We start from the raw sequence: 26,755 nt of genomic DNA on the forward strand, positions 1-26,755 counted from the left end.
ATGGACAACAAGAGTAGTTGCCAGACACACTGATTTGTGAAAAAAAAAAAAAAATTGCCTCCTTTTTGTCAGCGTTCTGTATAAGTCAAGATGACCTCACTTTATTGGGCTGAGCAAAAGGTGGTTTGGACTAAGAGGTAAACAAATAGACTGTCAGAGATCCGTGTGAAGGAACAAGAAGGACCTGTTTGTATTCACACAACTCTCTCTTTCTCTAAGTCTCTCACTCGTTCTCTCCCTCCCTCCATCTCTTTTTGTTCGGTAAGATGACATTCTGGCAGTAATTACAGGGCCTTTGAAACGCTCGCAAGGCAGAAAAGCCTTAAGACTCATTCGCAAAATTCCCATCCATGGCGACAGCTGTGGCATTGTTGGAAAAGTGAATCCTGACAGACAGACACTAGACATGCACACAACGTACACACACACACACACATACATGTACGCACACACACACAAAACAGGAGTAGATTACCCAGGGTGCATTGCTTGACAATGGCACAGTGTTGAACACCAGACAGCCTTGGACAATGGTTTTGTTTGCTCAGGAGAAAAGAGGATGTTTTCTCCTCATTTTCTCCACCAATTGCCAGTTGCTGTCTCTGTAGTTTAATCATCATATTGGCGTGATGGGGCTGAGAGGGAGAGAACATGACCTCGCTTAGCTTTCTCTGCTAAATGTATGTTTGCACAGTGTGTACTAAGTGCCAACGTGTGCTCAAACGTCTTTCAGATGTCTCTGAAGCAGTTGCACACAGAGGTTCTTTGCCATGCAAACATTAGTCAGGAGTCTGAAGCACTCACACTCTGTGTCTCTCTCTCTATCACCCTCTCTCTTTCTTTCTTTCTTTCTTTCTCTCTCTCCCTCTTTCCAACTCATTCACTCATTCACACACACACACAGAGAGAGAGAGAGAGAGAGAGAGAGAGAGAGAGAGAGTGAGTGTTAAGAGGTCTCCTAAGAATAAAATGACAAAGAATGGTTTTATCACATGGATGGAAAGTTATTATGTCCACACCTGCACACACTCATACAGGCGTTCACACAGACTAAAACATCTACAGTAATGCACTCCATATTCATACTCACACATTTTATTTATACATGGTATTTTCGTTTATATATTTTTACACACGCACGCACGCACACGCACGCACACACACACACGTCATTAGACATTAGAGAAGTCCTTTGAACCTGGAAAGTGTGGACGCACCTCAGCAGAAGCAGCAGCCGCCGCCGCTGTCGCTCTGAAAACGAAAGAGCCAGGGCAGCGAGATGAGCTGAATTTCCAACGAGTTTGCTGCTCTAATGAAGACGAGGGCTCCTCTAAGCCACGCTAGCCCTGAGAGGATTCCAACACTCCTCTTTCTGAGGCGACACTTTTGGGCACTGTGTGCACGTCATCACTGCAGAGCTATTCGCTCCAGACAGCCACAACAACCCAGGCCTCATTTGGCTGATTAAAACCACTGCACAGCACTGACTGACTCAATCCAATACAGATGGACTAGATCTGGCCTTGATTCTGCATAGATTTGTAGGACTAGAGTCATTTTTTGATGAGGTCAGCTCCGGGAGAGTAGAGTTCTGCCACATGTGGGCCGTATCGGGTCCGGACGCATGCCGGGGTTGGCTACTCTGTCTGTGCTCTCAAGGCCAGTGAGTGTTGAGGGTGCGCGGGGGCAGCCTGGCCGTCCTGGGGTGGGGAATGAGGAAGTGCTAAGCGTGTGATTGATGGGGAAGGGGTCGTCTGGCCCTCAGATAAAATGTTCATTTGGAATCTTGGTTCTGGGATTTATGCTGGTGACTAACCCTGGATTATGCCCCCCCCTCTCTCTCTCCCTCTCTCTCCCTCCCTCTCTCTCCCTCTCTCTCCCTCTCTGCAGATTTCTTCATAGCCCTGTACAGACTGGTGCAGTCATGTTCAGGAACAGCTTAAAAATGCTGCTTAGCGGCGGCAAGTCCAACCGCAAGAACCGGAATAGTGGTGAGTCCCGCTGTCACTGCCAATGAGCCTGTTTCTGTGTGTGTCTGCTAGATCAGTATGAAAGACCCCTAATGTGCAAGTGAAGACAGTGCTGTTTCTGTCTAAATATGTGTATGAGTGTGCGTTTGTTTCTGTTTTTGACACATGAATGGCTATGGATGTGTGTGTGTGTGTGTGTGTGTGTGTGTGTGTGTGTGTGTGTGTGTGTGTGTGTGTGTGTGAGAGAGAGAGAGAGAGAGAGAGAGAGAGAGTTTGTTTAATGTGCATGGTTTCGGCTCTTAGCCTCTTCCAGGGATTTGCTACCCCTGAAGGAGATATTTTGATGAGGAAGCCCATGACAGCTTTACACACTCAGGCGCCATATTTCTTTCCTTGTCAGTATCTCTCCCTCTGTTTCACTCTTTCCCACATTCTCTCCTCTTCAGTAGACATGGAAACTTGTCCATACTCCTCTTCAGTAGACATGGAAACTTGTCCATACTCCTCTTCAGTAGACATGGAAACTTGTCCACACTCCTCCTTATACTCCTCTTTTCTCTTTTCTCTAGCTCCTCTCTCTTTTACCATATCTGTGTTTGTCCTCCATCTTTTTTCTGCCTGTTATACCTTTCTCTCTCTCTCTGTCCCCTACTTATGTCTTCAGTATTTCTTTTTTCCTCCTGTCGCTCTCTCTCTCTCTCTCTCCCCCCACAGTGCTGTCAGTGTTATGTGTATGCATCTCCGCTGTACCAACAGCTCCTTTGTGACTGTGGTCACACCCACCCCTAACTGTTGACATTGCACCAAGCCGTCCTCCTCCTCCTCGTCCTCTTCTTCTTTCCCAAACGGGCGTGACGCTCATTCACTTCCTAAACACTCTTGACTGGACCTGTAAGACAGGAAGTGAGCAGCAACAGCAGGCCCACGCCCCGCTGGCTTAACTCAGCTGTTGTCATGGCAGCCTGGGCCATCAAGATCCAATATGGAAGCTGAGACTGGGCTTCCTTTGGCCCTGATCTGGTGCCAACAACCTTCCATAAGGCCATCCTTAAAAATATTTTTGTTTGCAGTAACAGCCAAAAAAAATAAAAAATGGGTCGGTAGGTAGGTCAATATTTTTTTTTTCAAGATTCAAAGTAAAAAAAAAAGTTCAATTTTGGTCATGTTGATTACCTAGGAATGAATTTACACAAATGTGCATATCGTGACTTAACTGACTGGGTCTTCAACCCGTGCCTTCAGGCGCACCATTGCAAACCTCATTCTGATGCAGGTTATATAGACCAGCCTTTCTCAAACTTCTTTGACCTGAGGCCCGGTCATGGCAGACTTTTGGGTCATAGGGCTCATCTACATGTACCCAGAAAGAAGGCTACAATAGCTCTTGACCACGTTATATTGAAATTTGACTATACAATACTCAATGCTATACAGTGTATTATACAGTCTCTGCTCTGTTTCTAAGGAAGTTACAAAAAACAACGTCGTTCTATTAAGTTTCGTTAAATAAATAAATAGCCTTCCAACAGGTTGAAGCGGAGCTTTGATACCAACGTTATCGATTAGTTTCAGTTTCTCTCGCGCAGACGCGCATTGAATGAATGCTCATACCACCACTTAATTGTAGGGCTCCATGTTTAATGACATCGATAGCAGAAACGTTTGTTTTCTTTTTTCGTCGATCCGCGGTTTCTTGATCAACTGCGCAGCAAATTATCAGATGAAGCACCGGGCCTAATTTCACTCCACGACTCAGCAGTCTCCATGTTGCGGACCCATATTTTGAGAAATGCTGAATAGACCACAACCAATTTCAATACTCCGACACGGTCACCGCTAGACTAGGGGGAGAAGGGATGAGAAAAGATCTGGCCACAGTTCTTCCAGAACTTAGTAACAGCGTTATCAGTTTGTATGAATGAAACGAAGTGACATGCGTAAAACCAATGGTGTAGAGATGACGCCACAGGTTTTTTTTTAAGTGAGCCACGTTTGCATGTAGGCAATTTATATTCACAATACTTGGGCCTACTAAAAGAACTATTATTTTATTGCATTTGTATTGGTTGTTTAGAGTAAAAAAAAACAATCGGTCGGTATTAACGCAAGTTTACAACCGGCAAGTCGGTCGGACTAAAAGGGGAAAAAAAAAATATTTGGGTCGGTTCTAAATTGACAGGGTCGGTCGGGTTACGGCAAACGAAAATATTTTTAAGGATGGCCTAATCACCTGCAATTTGGGGACTAACCCATTTTTTACTTCTGTTGGGACCTGTATGGTATTGCAGGCGTGTATGCTAGGGATGTGTGTGTTTATGTTTCCCCCCCAGAGGAAGCGCTTTAGGTGTGTGTGTGTGTGTGTGTGTGTGTGTGTGTGAGAGTGTGTTTAGTGTGAGTTTAGCCACGCTGTTTACCAGTTTACCACTGACACTGACACTGTCTCAGTTTTCCTGGAAACGAACAGGAGCTGCATGGGTAAAAGTGTGACTCAGCAGACAAACAAGCTATTCAGCCTCACGTTTCCTGGAACCCACCCCCACCCCTGCATACAGCCCCACACAGACAGATACACACACACACACACACGCCTTTTGGATTTCACTAAATAATTATGGCTGCCTGCTCTCTGAGAGGCTGCGGGCTCTTGATTTATTTTGACACCCAAATGCTTGACCTTTTTGACTGCTCCTCATCTTCTCCACTTTACCGGGGAGTGAACTGTAAGGGAGGAAAAAGCCCTCTCTCACACACTTGATAACACTTTCCAAACACTCCAAACTCCAGAAAATGTAAAATTAAGATAAGGGATAATGCACTTCATGTGCTGAGATGGTACCGTTTTTTTTTTTCTTTGTCTGAAGGAAGTCAGATCTCTCCAGGGTTTTTTTGTGCGTTGAGCGGGCTACTGTATGTGAGGCTGACAGCGGCGGGGCAGGAGGGGTTGAAGGAAAGAAATCGAGCGACAGAAGATTTAATGATAAATTTCACGGTCTGCTGGCAGCTGTGCCGACTGTGTGACAGAGACGGGCTGACTGAATGTTCACCTGGACCTCATCCGGCCCTCATCTGGGCTGAGTTCCCCTCCAGGGTTGACTTTTATCACGAGTGCCAGCCGCGGTTGACTCCCTGCCCAGGCCTGGCACCAAGATGGGCCCTTCTCTCCTTCCCGTCTCCCTGTGGGCCTAGAGATTTGATAAGGCACAAAAGCACAAAACTTACCCCACCGCCAGCTGGGTTGGCCACAAGCCCAACAACTTCATGTCCTCTTCCTGTGCCACACTGGAATGGTGTCTCACTTTGATGATGTCACAAGAAACAGGAATGTGTTTAAATACCTGTAGAGACGGTTGATAAATGTATATTAAGGATCTTTTATACCTGTTTTAAGTACCCATATCGGCCGTACCATTATGAAAAGGCAAAGCTTAGCTGAACCTGAACCAACATTTGGCTGGAATCAGTACTAGGGTAGATTTCTGACATTTGCTATCGAGTGTGGTTGCCTTGCTGGGGGACATGGCGGGAGTGGAGGGAGTGATGCAAATGCAGAGCTCATCGCACATGTTAGGGGTAAATTAAACCCGGGCAGCCAGTGACTCGCTGGGCGCACATGAAGGACCGTCCCCCGTGGTGGAAAGCATGTGTCGTTGGTGCGATTGATGGTTAGCCTGTAGACCCTCTCAGCCTTCGTGAGCGGAATGAAAACAGGTTGCGAGGATAGCCGGATGCACTGTGCCAATGTGCTTTGTATCGCAAAGCAAGCAGACAAAGCAAAAACAGTGGGAAAAAACCTCATCTCTGCCTACAGAGACTGCCGTAAACATTCATGGCATGTCATAACACAAGTCGATCAAGCCCAGTGTGTTGTTTCAGAGCAACGCTCAACAGTTCCTGTACTCACAGGAACACTGTGCACACATCCTGCCCAGGCTCATTTGCAGTTGTGAATTTAATTAGGCAAAAGAAGTTGAGTAATTATTTGGATAGCTTGTTATGAGACTCCAGTGTTCTGACAGGTAGTGGTGGAGGAGGGCCTACTCTGTTCGCATCCCTGAGGGGCCTCCCGTCTCAAGTCTTTCATCCATCTCTAGCATCCCCAGCTGCGTAGCTTTCAGCAGACTTCTTCAGCTGGAGACTGATTTGTGCAGATATATCTCTGCAGTTTTGGCCCTGTGTGTGTGTGTGTGTGTGTGTGTGTGTGTGTGTGTGTGTGTGTGTGTGTGTGTGTGTGTGTGTGTGTGTGTTTTGTAGGGCACTGAATACATTGTAATGTGAATATTTAGCATATTTAGCCCAGGTGGCACTGCACTGGCGCCTGAATGCCGTAACCCACATTACGGGGCCGGGGCAGGCTAATGGTCTTCCACTGTAGCTGTACGCTTGGTGAGGCAAGCCAGGATGTGTGTGGACAGAGGATGGAGGGTATAGAGTGACTACGGCTCTTGCTAGTGTGAGTGGATGTAGGCCACAGGGCAGCTGGTCGACGTGTTCCTGGCTTAGTCGGAGTAATTTAGCACGGTGCTCTCAGCAACCAGCCAACGGCCAACTGGCTAAGCTTTCTCACCCGACTCACGATTGCTGGCTTTGACTGATTCAGCTGTGCTGTCCCAATCCAATCATGTTTTAGGGAGCAGGCAAGCAGGACCAATCAGGCCCCCTGCCACAGATTACGTAACGGAGTTGTGTGTATCCAGAAAACAGGGGATTAGGTTTAAATTATGCTTTTGGGTTTGCATCATTTTCAGTGATTTGTGCAAAGCTGCACTGAGTCAGCTTCATGTATGCTTATGTGGGCATTTTATGGACAAATTGAATAGTTTGTGTTTTATTGAGTGGGTGCACAGCAATGTGAAAGGAAAATTAAATCAGCAAAGCTTTGTATACCTGTTCAGCAGATTATGCATGGAGTAAATGGAAATGCATTTGAGTCTGCAGACACAGAATAGGCTCCATTGAAGAATTAATATGCTCTTTCTGAACACCATATCGCACCTGTTCATGAGATGGAAATTGGAGGTCCACTAGGCTAATAAGTTTGACTTCAACATTTATTTAAAATAAATGAATATGTGAAAATGTGATAATTAATGGCTATTGAAAGGTCTCTCTCAGGCCTACCATCATTTTATCTTGTTTGACAGTGAGTGTACATTTCACTTCCTCCCCATCTCTTATCTTATCTCTTTCCTCTCTCTGTTCTTTTCCCTTTCTTGTCTTCCCTGTTCTCTGCCTTCTACTGATCATCTATCTCTCTCTCTCTCTCTCTCTCTCTCTCTCTCTCTCTCTCTCTCTCTGTCTCCCCCCCCCTCTCTCTCTCTTGTAATTTCTTCTCTTCATCTCAGCCCATCCTCTCTCCCTTCATTACTCCTCTCCATCCCGGTTCAGTTTTTCACTCCCTATCTTCTTTCCATTCATCTTCCTGTCCCTTTCTTCTCTTCCCTCCCTGTGTCTTTCTTTATGCTCTCCTTTCTCTTGTTCTTTCACTTGCTCCCCCTATATTTTTGTCTCTTTGTCCTCTCTCTCTCTCTCTCTCTCTCTCTTTATCTATCTATCTGCTGTCCTCATCCTTTTTTCCCATTTATTTCCTGTTCTCCCTACCTGTTCTAATTCCCCTGTTCCATGGATACCAGTATTGTGGGTGCTTTGGAGCTTGTGTGCCCCCACAATCTCATTCAAATATCCTGTAGGCTAATATATAGGCTTTTATGAATATGGGACTATAAAATCCCTCAGTAATTTTACAAGTCTTTGTGGCTTCTCTTCTCTTCGTTTCTCTTTCACTCCTTTCTACTTTTTTTCTTTGTTCTCTCCATCTCTATTTCTCTCTGCTCTTTACAGTTTTCTTTTACCTCTCTGCTGCCCTTTCTCCACCTCCTTTCCTCTCTATCTGTCCTCTCCTCTCATCTCCCCCCCCACACCATCTTCCCTCATGTCTTGCTCCCTCCATGCTCCATCCCCTTGCCCTTGTCCCGCTGATGGCCGTTGGCCTGATGCCGGACACAGGGCAGGACTCTATGCCAGATGGGCTCTGTTAATCTGGAGGACGGAGAGCTACATCCACCCCTCCCCATCTCCCCCTCCTCTTCTTCTCCTCCTCCTCCTCCTGCTCTTCTCCCCTTCTCTCAAACTCCACTCGCTCTGCGCCCTCATTCAATCTTCAGCCCCCCCTTTGGCTATAGAAAGCATCCCTGGAGCTCTTCCAGAGAGAGAGAGAGAGAGAGAGAGATGGAGGAGGGAAAGAAAAATGGATAGAGAGAGATGAGGGAAGAGAGAGAGAATGAGAGGAGAGGATCAAAAGCAAGAACACGCTGAGCTGCTCAGCTGGAAAACGTCAAACCCCCACCACCTCCCCCCCCCCCCCCCCCAACGTCAACCCCCCCCCCTTCTCTTTCTTCATCTCCAGTGCACCTCCCTCCTCCTCTGTGCCCCCATCTCCCTGGTGACTGTGTGTGCATCCCCTTCTCCGTGTGATCAGAGGCACAGTCAAACAGAATAACGGGTGACACTGTCAGGATTATGGGATATGGATACACCCTCCTTGAAGTCAGGAACGGATTATATTCCCGAGTGACATTCCCTAATAAGACATGCTTTGTTTTCAGTCCCAGGAGTTCAAGGACAAAAGGGGAAGACCACAGCGGGACCTCCGCCCATCAAGGACAAATCACATTCCCCTAAACCACACTTGTTAACCCCAATTAAACAACTCAAACGGCTCCATCACTGACTTATTTCTGCCCCCTACCTACCACCATCTTAGTTGCTTGCTGCTGCTGCCTCTCGCTCTCTTTAATAGATATTCAAGAGACGGAACCCCCTTAAGGCTAAGGCATCCTAGAGAAGGGTTTGTCCTTGAGTTCCTGACGTTAGTTTGTTGTTATGAACGGGAATAGAAACACTCTCTGATACCCTAAAGATAAATTATACTGCTGCTTTGTCTGGAGGGGTGTGTTTGCTGCACCTCCTGCCTCCAGTGTCATCTGGTGGAGAGCCTTTTGCATCTGCAGTGGTACCCCTTTCATAACCATCCCCCTAACCATTCAATGTTGATTTTGTTCTTATTCCCCAGCTCATTTATCCTGATGCCCCATTATGTATGTTCAAGGGGAGAAACCTTTAAGACCAATCCAACTTAGCTTTAATTAGAGAGAGGGAAAGTATTTGCTTGTGAGCACAAAAAATTGCAGGTATGCTTCTTGTAGGTGTCTTGTAGGTAGCTATCAGGTCGTAATAACCTAATGGTACTACATTAATCTTTATGATGTAAAAGGGTGTCCAGGCCACGGTCACCTTCTGTGGATGTGTCTGATTGGCGATGAGTGCTGATGAGTGTGAGAGGAAGTGAAAGTGCTTGTGAGGCCTGAGGACGGTGACGTGGAACCTCCATCCTGGATCCACTCTGCTCCACTCAGCATTCAGCCAAGGAAGGAAGTGACTCATTTGTCCAGTAGCTCTTCCAGGCCATCCATCGCTAGCTGCCCGTTGCACAGGCCTCGGAATACTGGAGGAGTTTACACCAAAACAGATGACCCGCAAGCCTAGCAACTGTCACTTTGCCTGGCCGACGTAGTCGCTGGAATGGACCAGGTCCTGGTCCGTGTCAGCGCAGAGCTGTGCCCATTCTAGCTGCCAGACAGATCTATGTTCCATCTGCCAAACCTGCTCTATGTTGGGGCCAGTTCTGATACAGAGTTGGCAGAGTTTTTCCACGTCACCTTTCACTCTGGTCAAACCAAATCCAACTCCTCACTGCAAATGTGAACATGCTTCAGCTACTAAAGTACATAAGATAAGAGTACATACCTATTATTTATTTTAATACTTTATATTATGTGCTCTAAACAAAGCACCCATTTTCTAAATCACTTGTTGCCACAGGTATCTCAGACCTTTGCATTCTTACATTTTGAGACTGTTTTAAATGTCCTACTTTCACCACATGTTGAGTGATGGCTCACTTGAGCCAATGATGCTAAGGAATGTGAGGGTTTTGGCTGCACTGAACGGCCTATGTGCATATTATGTAGGTCACCAGTGTGTAGTTATGGATGAGGAGATTGGCTCAAACTGCAAGGTGACTCATTTTTTTTTATTGCTGGCCGATACAGTCAGTGAATGGCTTTTATCCATCTCCCATGTGCAACAAGATGAGGGATGTCTACTGATGGCACACCTGCCCATATAAAAACACGGTTCATTTTAGTCAACTTTTAAATATACTTTCTTTAACCAGAATAGATGGCAGGTTTATAATTTACCTTCAGACTGACTTTGGATGCATACTTACACCTACTTAAGTGAGTCAGCACAAGTATCAAATTGGAACACTCCTTGCACACCCCATGAGCTTCAAGGGTTTAAGGTTTTTAAACGTCTTTAAAAAGAATGGCTTCAAATAAGCACCTTTAACTTAAAACTACAGGACTCTTGATCTGTCCTCCTGGCTTGTCTGTTCATCAAAATTAGAGTCAGTGATATATTTAACATGCCACAACCTCCTCCCTCACACCTCATGGAACACATCAGCCACCTGCACCACTGGCCCACAGCTGCATACGCCACTTTAAGTCAGACGATCTACCTCCCTCTGCAGTGACAGCTACGGTTATCTTGCGTTTTCAACCCTTGGCTTCACCTCTCCTTGAACATGAATAGTTTTTGCCTGTAAGCTGACAAGTAAGAAGCTTTGTGACTTTTCTGGCATAAATGTGATCTTCTCCACATGCAAACTGCACAGTTAAAACTCCACCTCAACCTTGCAGTTGTTCACCTCCAAAGATACATTGCTGGTGTAGCTGCTTGGAAAGAGGGGAGGACTGGTGTCACCTGCCAAACCTGATTTGAATGAGATTGATTAATACCACAGAAAAGGTCACAGGCTAACACAGACACAGTTTAAAAGCTCCTCTAGTCATTTGCTTCTTGCTTTTGTCTCGTAACTCAAGTAAAGCGAGTCAGATTACTTTGTTATCTTAGATTAGATTGTAGCTGTTTGTGGTGCCCAATTGGAGTATGGGCGTGATAACATCCATCCACCATTGAAATCACACATTTTCTAATGACAGTAATTCTTTTTTAGTGCTGTTCTCATGGCAGATAGCTTATGGCATGCTGGCATGGATATTTCATCTTCATTTATTGTGAATGTTTTGCATTACTAAGCTGCCTAAAGCAACCACATAAACAGAGATCTTATCAAACACACCTGTTAGATTACACAATATTTTTGTAATCTCACAGGTGTTTGATAAGATCTCGTCCTGGGCTGACCTTGAACCGCTCAAGTCTTGTACCACTTCAGTCTGATCAACGTTCCGCTATCATCATTTCATTCTCATGTTCTCATATACAGTATCTCCCATCGTTCACAATAATGTGTCACTGGGGAATTTGGTCTCGGGCCAAACGTTGGTGGAAGGAGACTGTTGTGGTTTTAGGCTTTGCCCCTCCCCTTGCTTGCCAGTTCGCTTCCTGGCTGTGGGAAGAGTCTGAGCGCTGGAGGGTGGCAGGCGATTACATTGGCAGTGACACTTGAATAGGGTGGCTGGGCAGATGCCACGCTTGTGGCTGGCGTCCGTGACGGTGAGGCTTGGCTTACAGTGCTGTAAATAGACGTGTTCAGAAGTTGAGTGCTGCCGGTTGATCAAAGCTGACCCCCATGGAGTGATGTATGTCTGCATGTCTGTGTATGGGTGAACCTGTGTGTCTTGCAGAGTGTTTCTGGATTGGAGTATCTGTGTACGTGTCTCTTAAATAGATAAGGTCTAGAGGTGTTCTTGTATCCAAACCTGTTACTATTACGTTGACATCCATTGCACATCTATCTATCAGTCAGCCTCTATGTTCTATCCATCTATCTCTCCCACTATGTTCTATCCATCTATCTCTCCCACTATGTTCTATCCATCTAGTGTATCTCTCCCTCCTCCCCCTCTCTGTTTCTGTCGGAGGGCATGTTGGAGAGCTGGTACTTCTGTGGGAGAGTGAGGGGGTTGTACAGAACACAACACGGCGAGAGGAATGAGAGGTGAACTAAATCTGTTCCGAGAAAGAGAGAGAGATGGGCAGAGAGGAATGGAGGGAGTGTGCTGAATAGCTTTTACTGAAAGAGAGAGAGAGAGAGAGGGAAAGAGGAGGAGGAGGGCGAGTCTGTCCGCCTCGCTTCTGTGAGAACAGCAAGTGTGTGTGTGTGTGTGTGTGTGTGAGGGAGCGTTCAAGTGAGGAGGTGCGATCGCGCATGCGCCAGTACCTGGCACTTGCCTTCAGCATTGCAGAGAGCCCCTCACTCTGTCGTTTCAGCACCTCTCTATCCATCCATCTCTCCTCTCCTCTCTCCTCTCCTCTCCTCCCCTCGCTGCTCTGCCTCTCTCTCTCCTCCACTGTCTCCATCCGTGTGTGAGAGTGTGTGTACGTGTGTTCCTGAACTCCGTCTCTCTGCCTCTGATGCATGTCTTGAGAGGTTTACCATGCAGCAGGATTTTACCAGTTGGACAGCGGGACTCTCTCTTACTGAGGTGAGCTGCACCTAACTTTACACCAGTGAGCCGGAGAGGACGGGCGTGTGTGTGTGTGTGTGTTTGGGATATTTATGTGAGGTATTTTCCTCCAAATTGTGAAGGTAGGAACATTGTACAATATTCAGAATGTAGAAATGTGTTCTCTCTCTATTTATCTTGTTCTCTCTCTTTTTCTCTCTATTTCTCTCTTTTTCTCTCTATCTCTATCCCTCTCGCTCTCTCTTTCTCTGTATTTCTATATCTATCCCTCTCTCTCTCTGACCTCGCATTTGGGGTGTTTTTCCCTCGTCCCCATCTGTGGTTGCCATAGCGCAGTCTGTTCTGCAGCTGAGTTATTGTAGTAACTGCTTGTTCCAGATTGCATGTGTGTGTGTGTGTGTGTGATTTTAGTTGTTGGATTGTGTGCACCAGATTGTAGCTACAATAATGTGCAATTTGTTTGTGTGTGTGTGCGTCTTGAGCTTTATTACCACAGAGGATTCCTTATGATAAACGACAAGGAGATTCTGACACCCACATAGTTCTAAATCCATTGACACACACACACACACAGAGAAACATGGGACATAGCCATGCATACTCTCACAATTTGCACTACACGAAGGCACACACATGAACACACACTTTCTCCTCATACACGTACACACACACATCAAACCATCTCAGCATTCTTCGCCCACACTCTACTCTCAAAGGAGGGATTGAGGAAGATAGATAGATAGATAGATAGAGGGAGAGGGAGAGAGAGAGCGAGAAAAGAACTAGCAAAAGAGATACACAGAGAGGAAGAGAGAGATACTGAAATAGAAAGAGGGATGTAGAGAGAAATGAGAGAGATGTAGAGGAAGAGAAGAAAAACCAAGAGAAAGTGAATGTGTGTGTGTGTGTGTGTGTGTGTGTGTGTGTGTGTGTGTGTGAGGGGAATGGAAAAGGAAGTGAGTTTGAGGGAGGTGAAGAGGAGGAAGAGAAAGAGAGATGAGCGAGGGACTGTGAATCAGTAGAACTCGGGCTGCTGAAGCAGGGTCTAGGGATTGCTATGAGTTTATCATTTGGAGGTGCTGTGTCTGTGCATGTGTGTGCGTACGTGTGTGAGCGTGTTGTGCATGTCTCCGTGTGTGTGCGCTTGTGTGTGGGCTGCCAGTGGATGGTTGGTTTGCAGGGGTTAGAGATGCCTCAGTGAGACTGTGTAACAGAGTGATGATGTAACTAGTGACACTAAAAATCACCACACACCAGACTCACACCTCTCTCAATTGTTTCATGTCACATTGTGTGTGTGTGTGTGTGTGTGTGTGTGTGTGATGGTGCTGGGTGAGGTCCCACAGTGCCTTTGTCTTTCTCTCTCTCCCTCCCTCCATCTCTATGTTTACAGTGCAATAATTTGTAAATTTAACATATTATGCCCAAACCCTTCAATCTGCTCCTTTCTCCATTCCTCATTCTATCTCTCTCTCTCTCTCTCTCTCTCTCCACCCCCCCCCCTCTCTCTCCTCTGTGTGTGTGTGTGAGTGTGTCGTTCGCACAGCTTGTGCTAAGTTGTGCTGACACAGGCGTAATTATGGGATTTATCATCCTGCTGTTGCTAGTCAGACTACAGACAAGTCAAGTACAGAACAAGAGCACCGATCCCGCCCCAATGGCACACACACACACACACACACACCACACACACACACCATACACATACAGTACAACATTGAGATACACAGTTTATGTATGTCCATGGATCGGAGTCCTGTCTGTATTTGGTTGCTTACTTTGTATAACATACGTAGCTCTCACATGTTGATATTAACCAGGACTTGTTTTTACAGTGGACACTAAATCCAGTCTTAGATATTTCTGATCAGTATCAACCAAGAGATTTGTTAACACAAATCGTTGAAATAATGTTGAGGAACAGGGTCTATGTTTTCAGTGTCACTCCACTTGGGGAAATATTGTGTTGTTCTTGGACAAGAAGCAAGATGGGACTTCCAAACTTCACGTCATGCCCTCTAGCTGAACCAACTCCCGAAGGTAAACAGCGCAGCAGGCCAGGTTTCTACCAGAGCCAACAGGAAGCCTGCCTCAGCTAGGCTCGTTAGCCTCCACCACGTAGCATTAGCACTGTGACCGTCCAGGAGGTCAGAGTTCAGCAGAAGGCCTCTGGCAGCTGGATATAGGCAGTACTCTCCTGTAGTCTCCTGTATGTCTGGTTAGCTGTGGCAGCACAACTTCATTTTAATGTGCATTTATGAACAATGGCCTCTAGCTTTTAGTTTATTTCACTTTGGGTTGCACTCAAAAAACAAACAAATGCGCTATATGAATAAAGACTTATTTACTTTAGTTGGCTTCACTGCACTCTGCCCAAAATGCTGTTTATTATTGCATGGTGTAATGCAGTTTTAATCAGCCCTATGTAACTGATCTAGGTGCAATCTGACATTCCCATATTGTAGCCGAGTAGCTGGCTCCTGGTCTGGTACAGAGGCTCAGAACCGCATCGGGGCCGCATTTGGGGCCAGACCTGTGTTTGGTGTGGTCTGCTGAGCTGTGCGGTCAGCGATGGAGGAGGGCAGGCGTGCTCATGCCACCTGCAGTCGTAACTCTTCTCTCCAGCCTCCTCAGACAGCTCCTGGCCACCCTGATCAATAATTAATCAACAGGTTAAGCTGGGGAGCGCTGCAGCACACTGTGTGTGTGTGTGCGCGCGTGTGTGTGTGCGTGCGTATGTGTGTGCGTATGCCTGTGTGTGTATCTGATGTTAGGTAGTGCCAGATGAGCATAATGCCACTATGTTTTAGTCCTCTGTGTGGTAATCTGTACCTTGTGTCTTCTTAATTCTCCAGTGTGTGTGTGTGTGTGTGTGTGTGTGTGTGTGTGTGTGTGTGTGTTGTAAGGACACAAGGGAAGGTGAGGCCGGCGCGCTGAGAGTGATGGCGCAGTGGGAAATGGATCCAGTTGTGGTGGAGTGTGGAGACGGAGCACGTGCGATGAGACACTCAATACTTCCTGAAAGAGATAGGGCTAGGCAGGGCTTGGCCGTGTGTGTGTGTGTGTGTGTGTGTGTGTGTGTGTGTGTGGGCAGGTGGCTTAAGTGGAAAAAGAGAATGGTTGCTTGGATCGCAGAGAGACAGAGGGGAAAAAGGAGCAAAGGAAAAGAGAAGAGAAAGAGATGTGTGAGATGTGTGAGATGTGTGAGATGTGTGAGATGTGAGAAATGTGAGATTAGAGATACTAGACACAACACAGGGAACAAGACAGAGAGACAAAGCACACAGTAGAACACACACACACACACACACACACAGAGAGAGCGAGAGAGCATCTCTCTCCTCCTCCTGTTCTCCACACTTCTCATGCCAACGAGCTAAATTATTCATCAGTGCTAGACTACACCCAGGGATCACATTTCTAGCAACACACAAACATACACACTTACACACACGCATGCCCGGCATATGTTAAACATGTTTTCATGCACGCGCATGTGTGTGTCATTGGTAGAGGTAAAAATAACTATGTGTCTCATTGTGTGTACATACGAGAGTGCGTTTTTGAGTGTGTGAATATTTGTGTCATTTTTTTTTGTCTGTCTGTGTGTGTATGTGTGTGTTAGTGTGTGTGTCAAAAGCTAGAGAATCTGCGAGAGTTGCCTTCCAAGTCGAAAGCAACTGAATAGCCAGCAGCAATGTGACGCGCCACCACGTGTGCATGGTGTGACGGACAGGGAAAATGAATGGGAGCACGAATCGCTTAAATAATGGAATTCTACTACTACAACCAGCAGCACCACCACCACCACCGCATGCTGCTGCTATGACTGTAGCCAGCGCTCGGACGTTCTGCCAGCCTCTACTCCCTCTCCTGTCATCACTGCTCAGCACTGCATCGCCCCACGCACTGCCACGCCTCTTAGTTAGAACCACATACATGTATACTGTATGAATACCGCTCCAGTCCAATACAAGTATACAGCAGCTCACACCCCTGAAATAATATATTAAAGATACATTTATAATAATATATGATAGTACTACTGCTACTACTACTACTACTACTACTACTACTACTACTGCTACTACTGTACCACTGCTACTGCTGTTACTACTACTACTACTGCTGCTACTACTACTACTACTACTACTACTACTACCATGTCGAAAGGTAGCAGCAGCACTGCTACTGTTGATGGCTACTGGCAGGGACTGCTACTCCCACTGCTGCTGGAACCTCAGCTCCGAGACATTATGCCCTCAGCACTGCACATGGGCACGCTCCCCTGAAGCCTCCTAGCACAGGCACAGCCTCCACTGTAAATGGAGGAACTATATATCATTCTGCTCTCTCTTGGTTACCATGGTGGTGGTTTTGCTTAGAGACGCTGATAGGAAACCGTGTTGGTGTCCCACCGGTGCATCACCTCACTGCCACGCCCTCAGTTACCACCGCTGTCTCCTGCACTGCCACCAGCACAGGGGTCTCTGTGACACAATCACTATGGGGGATGATGTGCTCTGACTGTCATAGCAGTAAACTGGGCTTTCTGGTGATGTGATCAGTGTGTGGTTATCTGTGTGTTTGTGGGTGTGGGTGTGGGGGGGTGTAGTTTGAGGCGACTGCCTTTCTCTCTCTCTCTTTCTCTCTCTTTTTCTCTTTCTCCCTCTCTCTCTGCTGTACTGTGGCTGCTGGTTCTGTTTATGTGACTTTGAGTGCTGTCACTTCTCCATCTGTGTCCACTACCCCCCCCCCCCCACCTGCCCTGCCATTAGGTTAACTGCAGCCACTACGGCTGGCTGCACTAACGTTACAGCCTTTAGATCCGCAATTTGGACTGAAGTCGGAACATTCACTATTGGAATATTCCTGCTGCTTGTAGGCCATAGGCCAGAGCAGTTCACTTCAGCGTTGCCGTTGGTGGTGATGTTAGCACTTCTCGTGTGATTGATGTTACCACTGGGAGTCATAGATGTAGCATCCAGACTGTTAGAGGCTCCATATAAAGCGGTGGCTGTAGCCAAGGCAGCTCCTGGCTTCCGTGTCAGATCTAGTGGGACTACTGGGAAGAGAGCTGAAGAATACTACACAAGCACACACACACACACACACACACACACATAATACACTCACACATAACTATGCACACATACACATGTGAGCATGCATGGACACCCACATGCGGCAGACCCCTCCAGCCATCAACCAGCCTCATTACTTCCACACAAGGTTGTGTTTGATGTGGCACAGTTACACATTGCCACACACACACACACACACACACACACACACACACACACACACACACACACACACACACACACCATACAGTATTCTCAGAACATGTCTGTCATCCATTCTTTTTTCCCTCATTGAGGCTGCAAATTGACATGTATTTAAGGTGTGTCAGAGGTGTGTGTCTGTGTGTGTATGTGTCTGTGTGTGTGTATGTGTATGTGTGTGCGCCTGTGTGCCTTTGTTTAGGCCTTTCATGTTTGCTGTGGCTTGTTCACTTGGATGTGATAGAAATACTGTCAGATGTGATATGTAGCTGATTAGAAAGGCTCTGGAAGGTGAGTAGTATCGTGGGTAATGTAGTCTCACCAAACCACAGTGGCCAGTTGCATAGGGTTGGTTTTCTGGTTTACAAGTATCAGATTAATGGTGGGAGATTCACACCCATCCCTTAAATATATCATATATACAGGTTTTATTGATGGATGATTACTCCTTATAGCCCTATTAAAAGACATTAATAGACTATGAGGCAACACCCAGAGAGAGAGAGAGACAGAGACAGGGAGAGGCTGAGAGAGAGTTAGAAAATGGGTGGGTGACAGAGAGTGTGTATGTAAGTGTGTGTGTGTGTGTGTGTGTGTGTGTGTGTGTGTGTGTGTGTGTGTGGTACTTTTACGTGTGATGTGATTATATGTGCGGTGTGTGTGTGACAAGAAAATGAGTGCCTGCGTGGTGATGCGACCCTCCTTCTGCCTCTGCCTCTCCCACAACCCTCCACCCCTCCCTCCTCCACCCCTACCTCCTCCACCTCTCCCTCCTCCACCCCTCCCTCCTCCACCCCTCCCTCCTCCACCCCTACCTCCTCCACCTCTCCCTCCTCCACCCCTCCCTCCTCCACCCCTACCTCCTCCACCTCTCCCACAACCCTCCACCTCTCCCTCCTCCACCCCTCCCTCCTCCACCTCTCCCTCCTCCACCCCTCCCTCCCAATGCTGCAGTGTGCTGTGAGGAGGGGATGACGCTGGCTGGCTCACTGGGTGGGTCACCTTGGCCGGTGGTAATCAAAGACCACTCGTCTGTCCCGCTCTCCAGCTCTCAGCGCTCAAATTAGAGGCACGCGTGCGGCCGCTGGGAGCTCGTCCGCCCTCCTGCCTGGGATATTTTCTCTCGCGCTCACGGCTACCTTTGCCTTTCCTGTCCCTTGGCTGCTGAATGATATCGAAACTGGGTCACAAATGTGGTGGGATACTCTCTCTGGACGGTCCAGAGGAAGGTGTGCTGCTGTACCAAGATGACCCTAGATCTCTGGTCACTCCATGACAAGGAGATGGGTTGCTCTCTTATTTCTTTAGATATTGTAATGGACGTACTTTATACCCCTCGATTACAACGTCGTACCAGTCAGTAAACATTCATTGTACATTCATGCCCCTATAGGTCAACATATGACAATATATTGGCTACGGACTCCTTCAGGGCTTCTTCCCTATTGGTGCTCAAGTGAGTGACAAGGGACAAGTGCTCAAGGCTGCCACCTTATTGGCTGACATTCCCTTGGAGGTGTTCCTCCAAAAGGTGGCAGATGACCGAAGAGCATTTTGACCAGGTGACTGATTGGCTGTGTTAGTGCTCTACGACTCAAACCACGGCTAAACCCACTCTGTGATGACCTCAGTCAGTGGAGAGTGGAAACATCTGCTAAACAACTGCCATCAAATAGGGCATTTAACAGGTTCCTATTTGCGTAGGCCTCTATATGCTTTGTTTCACGCGTGTTGTGTCTGAGGGTGTGAGCTGGGCGTTCAGCCCTCACATATTCATGTCGCCATATGTTTCCCAGGATTTCCTGGCGTCTTGCATGAAGTGGTTTCCAGTTTTCTGCTGTGTGGGAGTGTGAAGCTAGCCTCCTTTACATGTGTGACTGGCTTTTGGAGCAAAGCAGCTAATCCTCACGCCAGAGATGGGGAGATGCAGCCTCGTACGGTCTGATCGCCCGCCCACGGACACCCCCATGCATCTTCCACGGTCATGAGCTATGCTTTGGCCGCGCTTATGCTGCGGCACGTTTGTATTAATGGTGGCCTAGTCCGGCCTCCTCAGAGGGTCAGAACAGCCGTGCATAGAATTATGAAAAAGTAGACGTTCCATTTTCCAGTAGCCTTACATTCTGTGACCATAACGAATGCAGAATAGGAAGTAAGTTATAGTTATAGTTGACCTATAGGGTCATCAGTAACACATTTTATTTAATATTTGCTTGTTCCAAGTCAATTAACGATAGATGTGTTGGATTTATAGGCTATCTATACCAACGAATGTTGTCAAGGTCCCTGGCAAACTAGAATGCCCTACAAACATGTCACTCTCATCCATTCATTTATTTATTTTTTTGGCCTTTTTTATGCCTTTAATGACAGGACAGTGAAGAATGACAGGAAGTGAGTGGGAGAGAGAGAGTCGGGGTGGGATCCGGAAAGGACCACGGGGCGGGAATCGAACCCGGGTCGCCGGCGTACGGTGCAGGTGCCCAAGCCAGTCGCGCCACGGCCGGGGCCACTCTCATCTATTCATAATTCTGTGCACTCACCACACTACCCTTCTAGAACCATTCCATTGTTGTCGAACTTCAGCCCTGCCAGTGTCCCATGTTGCCAGCTGTGGCTAGCTTCTGGAGCAGTCATTAGGCTGCAGGCGGGCGTGAAGGCTGAGGTGTTGGGCCGTAGCATCGATGCTAATTGATGCTAAGGGTTTGTTTGTCCTCAGCAGGGGATGAGAGGCGGCGGTTCCCATGAGCTAAGTGGGTCAGGGAGATGATGCAGCTGCCAGGGGGCAGGGTACACACACACACACACTCACGCTCACGCTCACACTTAACAAAACATTCTCAAATTATTTCACATAGCAAATGCACAGATAGATAGATAGATAGATAGATAGATAGATAGATAGATAGATAGATAGATAGATACTTTATTGATCCCCAGGGGAAATTCAAGAATTCAAGACATGCACACAAGAAACTTTCACACATCCACACACACAGCAAGACCCTCACACACTCATGCAAATACATTTCTCTTACACACACAAACACACACACACACACAGAGAGACACTCTGGGGGAAGAGAGAGAGAGAGAGAGAGAGAGAGAGGTATGTCATACACAGTCATGAGAAGCATAAAATACACACACACACACACACACACACACACACACACACACACACACACACAGAGACACTCTGGGGGAATCTGTTAGAGGACTAATGGGAGCTGAACTAATGTAGAATAGATTGCTTTCCCAGCCGTGTTCACTTCGGGCTGAATGTGATTCAGTAATAGCTCAGGTTGCGCAATCTGAAGGCAATTTGGGCCTGTGAGTCCGCCTGCTTTATTAAAGGGGAAAGTGATTGGGGATAGGGGGCTTGAGGTATGGTCATTAGCTTAAAGATATTTTTGCGTTTCCTTACGAGACCGGTTTGGTGATTGACTTTAATGTCATTGAAGAGATGTCTACTCAATATCCCCAATCCCCAAATTGCTCTTCCTTTTTTTATGTTTCTTGCGATCACTCTCTCTCTCTTTCTCTATCTCTCTCTCTCTTTGGCTCCTTATGTTCCAGTTTATCTTTCTTTCTCCCTCTCTGTCATCATGTCCCTCACTTTTTCCTCTCCCTCCCTCTCTCTGTTCACTCTCCTCACTTCCATTATTGCTCTCCTCCTCCCTGACCTCTTTCCTTATCACTCTCTTTTGACTTCCTCTCACTCTTTCCTCTCGCTCCCCCTCTCTCTTCATCTCCATCACAGGCTCTTTGATGCTATGAGTGCACATGTGTATAATTTAGTGGCCATGTGTCTACCATTGTTGCAGCTCTTAGCGTGTGAGTGTGTGTGTGTGTGTGTGTCTTCATAAAGTGTGGTTGTGTGTCTAATGAGTGAGAGTACTGTGTGTGTGTGTGTGTGTGTGTATTTTTTGTGTACATTGCGTGTACGTGCGTATGCATTTACTTTTGAGTTTATAAATGATTGTGTGAGTGTGCGTTTGCGCGCGCGCGTGTGTGTGTGTGAATGTGCGTATGCGCGCGAGTTTGTGTGTGTGTGTGTGTGTGTCTGTGTGTGTGTGTGTGACTGAGACGTGCGTGCCTGCTGCTCTGTGCTTTTCTCCCACTCAAGGGCACAGACGCGCCCAGAGCAGATTTAGAGCGCTGCTTCTGATTAGACCAGCAGCTCCCCACAGCACCACCCATAAATTACAGCTCCGCAGCTACACCTACACCACACATATATATACAGTATGCCCTGCTCCAGTGAGTGTGTGTGTGTGTGTGTGTGTGCGTGTGTGTGTGTGAGTATCTGTGTGTGTGTGTGTGTGTGTGTGTGTGTGTGTGTGTGTGTGTGTGTGTGTGTGTGTGTGTGTGTGTGAGTATCTCTGTGTGTGTGTGAGTGTGTGAGTAGCTGTGTGAGTGTGTATCGTACTTGGCACTGGCCGTAAGAGAACACACCTTCACACACCTTCACACCTCACTTTTTGAAGCATAAACTTGTTGCCTTAGGTGTTGCCGCCTGGGAGCTGTAGTTTTTGTTTGTGGGGATACCCATGAGTCAGCCAGCAGTATTGGACGGCAGTCACCAATTCAGGTCTTGCCATGTCATCAGGACGGATTTAGAAAGGCACCGATCCTATTGCCCTCCTGCGGTCAAAAGAGCAAGAGAGTGAAACTCAGTCAGCACACACTCTCACACATGCTCTCACTGCCAGTTTGAAGGCTGGCCTGGCCTTGAGTGACCCTGATGCAGCAGGTTTGTGATTGGTCATAAGTCTGAGCGCAGGCCAGTGGTTGGTGGGATATTTGCAGGGTGTGTTTGCGCACCTGCAGGGTGTAGCAGCAGCTTTGTTTATGAAAAGCTGACGGTCACTCCACAGTCGGTCTGACCCAGTCTGTCCCTCTCCCTCTCTCTCTCACTCTCACTCTCACTCTCACTCTCACTGTCTCTCACTCTTACTCTCTCTCTCTCTTTCCCTCTCTCTGTCTTTCACTCTCCCTCTCTCTCTCTTACTCTCTCTCTCTCACTCTCTTTCTCTCTCTCCCTCTCTCTCTGTCTGTCAAATTCACTGATAATGATTTAGGGATTGTAAGAGAAAATCTCTTTTACTGCTGCTGCAAAAAAGTTCAAATCTTTTTCTCTCCTGCATGTCCTCTTTCATTATTCTTCCCTGCTCTCTGCATGAATGCTTGCGCCTTCTTGCTCTCTCCGTCTCTCTCTCTCCGTCTCACTCTCTCTCTCTCTCCATCTCTCCGTCTCTCTCTCTCTCTCTCTCTCTCTGCATCCTTTATTCCTCTCCTGGATCAGCATTTCCTCTGTTCCTTTATTTAGCTGATCATTAGCAGCCTTTGCAGGAATATTCAGGGTGACCTCAGCACCGGGGATGCTGAAATCGAGGAATCGGAGCAGGACTGAGAGAAAGAGAACAGGGGAGCGAGGGGGTGAGGAGGGAGAGAAAGAGAACAGGGGAGCGAGGGGGTGAGGAGGGAGAGAAAGAGAACAGGGGAGCGAGGGGGTGAGGAGGGAGAGAAAGAGAACAGGGGAGCGAGGGGGTGAGTGGGTGATGTGAAGCTTATATAGAAAGAGAGAGGATCAGAGGAGGTGAGGGACACATTGAGTGAAATAGACTCATTGAGAGACACACACACACACACACACACAATAGAGAACAATAGACATGAAAGAGATATTGAGAGACACACACACAAATGGAGAGCTAGCTAACATTAGCAAGAAGTGTGTCAACTGTAGCAGAAATACACACACACACACACACACACACACACACACACACACACACACACACACACACACACACACTTCTATTCAGTAAGTTCTTTGATCAGTCTGGGGAGAACAGGAGGCTTGTGTCCATGTGTGTGTGAGGGCTGCTCCCAACACCACGTCTGCACTGCTGATCAAAGACACACCTTTTGGGCCAAATTTGTTCACACACGCACACACACACACACACCCTTGTATTCTCTTACCCATACCTCATCAACCATCTCATTACATACTACTATGAATCCTAGCATAATATCTGCTGCTCTTCCTACCAACATTATTGATACAGGTCTCTAATGCCATGAATAGTCATAGGCAGTTCAAAGGGAATTGTTATTGGCAGAGCAGCCACGTTCAGCCATGTTCAGACTCAGAAGCCAAGTCAATATTAAAAGGCTGTGGGGAAGCAAGTTGTGTGTGTGTGTGTGTGTGTGTGTGTGTGTGTGTGTGTGTGTGTGTGTGTCCATATGAATGTGAATGAGTGTGTGTATCTGTGTGTGTGTTTGCGCCTGCTGCGTCTGTGTGCCCTCTCCCTGTCTTCCGTCCTCTGCCATCTGTTGTTCCCGTGCCAACTGGCCCGGGCTCCAGCGGGCTCAACATGGCCGCTTCCTCTGTGACGTCAGGCCTTACGCAGTCAGCACTGGGCATCTCGGACACTGGCGCCAGCCACGCCACAGGGTACTGCCATTCATAAACACTCGTGGGCAGCAGAATGCATCTCTCAATAAATCTCCCACCGCATCCCATCATACACACACGCACAAGCACAGACACACATACGCACACACACACACACACATACACACACACACACACACACACAGGGTTTCATTTCACAGGCGTGGCCCATTACTGTTAATAGGACATCAATACATGCATAAACATGCTGAAGTGCCCTGGGTAAAATGAGAGTAAAGTGGCAATCATGGGGTGGGTTGAGGGGCGGTGGCTCACAAAGTTAGATGATAATTAAGCTTACAGAGGGAGAGATGTAAATGATGCACTATATTACTGTCATCTCAAGTCATAGTGCCTCCTCTATAGGATTAGCAGAGAAAAAGCCTAGCACCACACACACACACACACACACTCACACACACACACACACACACACACACTTGGGGTGGCAATCAAAGACCAATTTAGTTTACATTGTCCATCGTAAGAATCACATCAGAGAGCAGATGATTCCGTTCGTATTTCAAGTGCTGGGGTCAGCCTCCACGCCCTCCCCATCCCTGCTGACTGCCTAAAGCTGCTTGTTGCTGTTGCTTTGTCAGGCCATCACTGAAAATAAGAACTTGTTCTTAATGATCTGCCTGGTTAAATAAAGGTAAAATAAAAAATGTCACTGCTGCAGACTCCTCTTGGCTGATGATGTTCCTACTCTGTCCCAAGGACAAACTGGTCACAAACAAAAGTCTGATTCCCTCTCACCACCCGTTACTACATCTCAAACAGTTACTGCGTTACTTACCATCCCAGTGTCATATGGCAGAAAAGGCTGCTGTGTAGTATCATGTTTTGGACTTATGTAAGCCACAGCTACAGCAATAGATGATCTGCATTATTAAGTTACTGTAGGAAGACGCTGCGCTTCCCGCATCCAACCGCAATATAAAGTGCTCTCTCTCTCTCTCTCTCTCTCTCTCTCTCTCTCTCTCTTGCTCACTCGCTGTTGCTTTTATCATATTACTTGGATGTTCAGTCCTGTACCATGCTAGTGAGATGCTGGATAGAATCACATTAGAGTCGATACACAGTAGAAGCTCCCGTGTTGTAATGTGGAAGTTGCTCTCTCTTATGCCCCCCTCTAGGCTATTACATTATAAATGTGCAGCTCTCTCATGTCATATGAGAAAGATCAGGGTGTAGATGAGGATATCACTTTGAGTTGTATAGATTCCTGGCTTCCTATGATTTCATTGTGTGTGGGATCTTTAGTGTTAATGTGATAATAGCTGTGTTTGAGCTCAGTATTCCCAGTATAGAGCTGTGCATCGGTTGTTTCATATGAAACACTTGGCCTGCTGTGTGTCAGGCAAAGGGGCCACAGATGGTTGGGTACAGTGTGACATGTCTGGGAGAGGAATGTAGAGTATGCTGGGTGTTCGGAGACCTCCAGGAATCATCGGATCGGAAAACCACAGCTTTGCCGAGTCACATGAGTGCAGTACGGGAACACATCCCGTCACCACTCCCCAAAAACCACACAGTCATACACACTCATACACACATGCTCGCCCACACACACACACACACACACATGCTCGCGCACACACACACATGCTCACACACACACACACACACACACACACATCCTTGACCCAATTTCTGTAGGTAGGTATCCACATGGCTACCCTGTTTGCTCCCACCCAACTTGACTGACTGGACTTGACTGAGGGAAATAACATTGTCAAGTCCAAAAGCAATGTAGGCCAGTAGCAGTGTCTTTTTTTTTTCCCTGGAGGAGACACTGAAGCACTGGACAGTACTTTCAAGGGCGTGGACTTGGAGTCTGTAGTTGGCGCTGAATTCAGTGTTGAACTCGGTGCTGACGGGTCTGAATGGGCTGTGGTCATTCCTGTGGCCGTGGTAGGATGGAATGTAAATGCTGGCCATTTCTCCTGAGTTGGCGTTTTTTTTTTTCTTTTTTTTTTTTTCTGTACAAATATTACAGGGTTGGGACCAAATCATAGGCTGATAGACCAAATAATGTGGGGGGAATTTGCATCCTTCTAATTGAATGGCTGCAAATTCCTTGAGGGACTGTGTACAGTACTGCATGTGCTTCTGGGTGCATCCTGTGCATACTTATTTGTGTGTGTTGTTGAGTGTGTGATTGAGTGTGTAATTGATTGTGTGTGTGTGTGTGTGTGTGTGTATAGGACAATGATGGAGGATGTTGCAGAGAAAGAGTGTTTGGGTGTGGCTGAGTGCTGCTTTTCTGCCAGGAGAGAAGGTGTGTGTGTGTCTGTGTGTGATGTGTGTGTGTGTGTGTGTGTTGTATTGAAGGAGGGATAGAAAGTAACTGGTTGGGCTTTTATTGCATTGACAGTAAACACTTTCTGTGTTGTGTGGGGAGGGGTGTGTGGATGGGAGAGACCCACACACACACACACACACACACACGCACGCACGCACGCACGCACGCACAGCAGGAGAGATGAGAGACAATTTGTGTGAAAAAGAGTGAGTGTGTGTACGAGCAAGAGA

The 26,755-nt window shown here is 47.1% G+C and overlaps 1 protein-coding gene across 5 annotated transcripts in view; it reads left to right on the forward strand.

Moving 5' to 3' along the window:
- tanc2a (tetratricopeptide repeat, ankyrin repeat and coiled-coil containing 2a) overlaps positions 1 to 26,755 on the forward strand; it is a 152,371-nt gene that overhangs the window by 61,872 nt on the left and 63,744 nt on the right. For 3 of the 5 annotated variants that reach the window (XM_042087836.1, XM_042087835.1, XM_042087837.1), the window contains one exon: positions 1,891 to 1,991. In XM_042087836.1, coding sequence (XP_041943770.1) covers positions 1,925 to 1,991 — 67 coding nt within the window. In that variant the 5' untranslated portion in view covers positions 1,891 to 1,924. Of the gene's footprint in view, positions 1 to 1,890; positions 1,992 to 12,295; positions 12,485 to 24,199; positions 24,218 to 26,755 lie in introns of those variants that run through there. The other 2 variants (XM_042087838.1, XM_042087839.1) reach the window with 2 other exon arrangements.

The sequence above is a fragment of the Alosa sapidissima genome, chromosome 3, assembly GCF_018492685.1.
Source record: "Alosa sapidissima isolate fAloSap1 chromosome 3, fAloSap1.pri, whole genome shotgun sequence".
Classification (NCBI taxonomy): Eukaryota; Metazoa; Chordata; class Actinopteri; order Clupeiformes; family Clupeidae; genus Alosa; species Alosa sapidissima.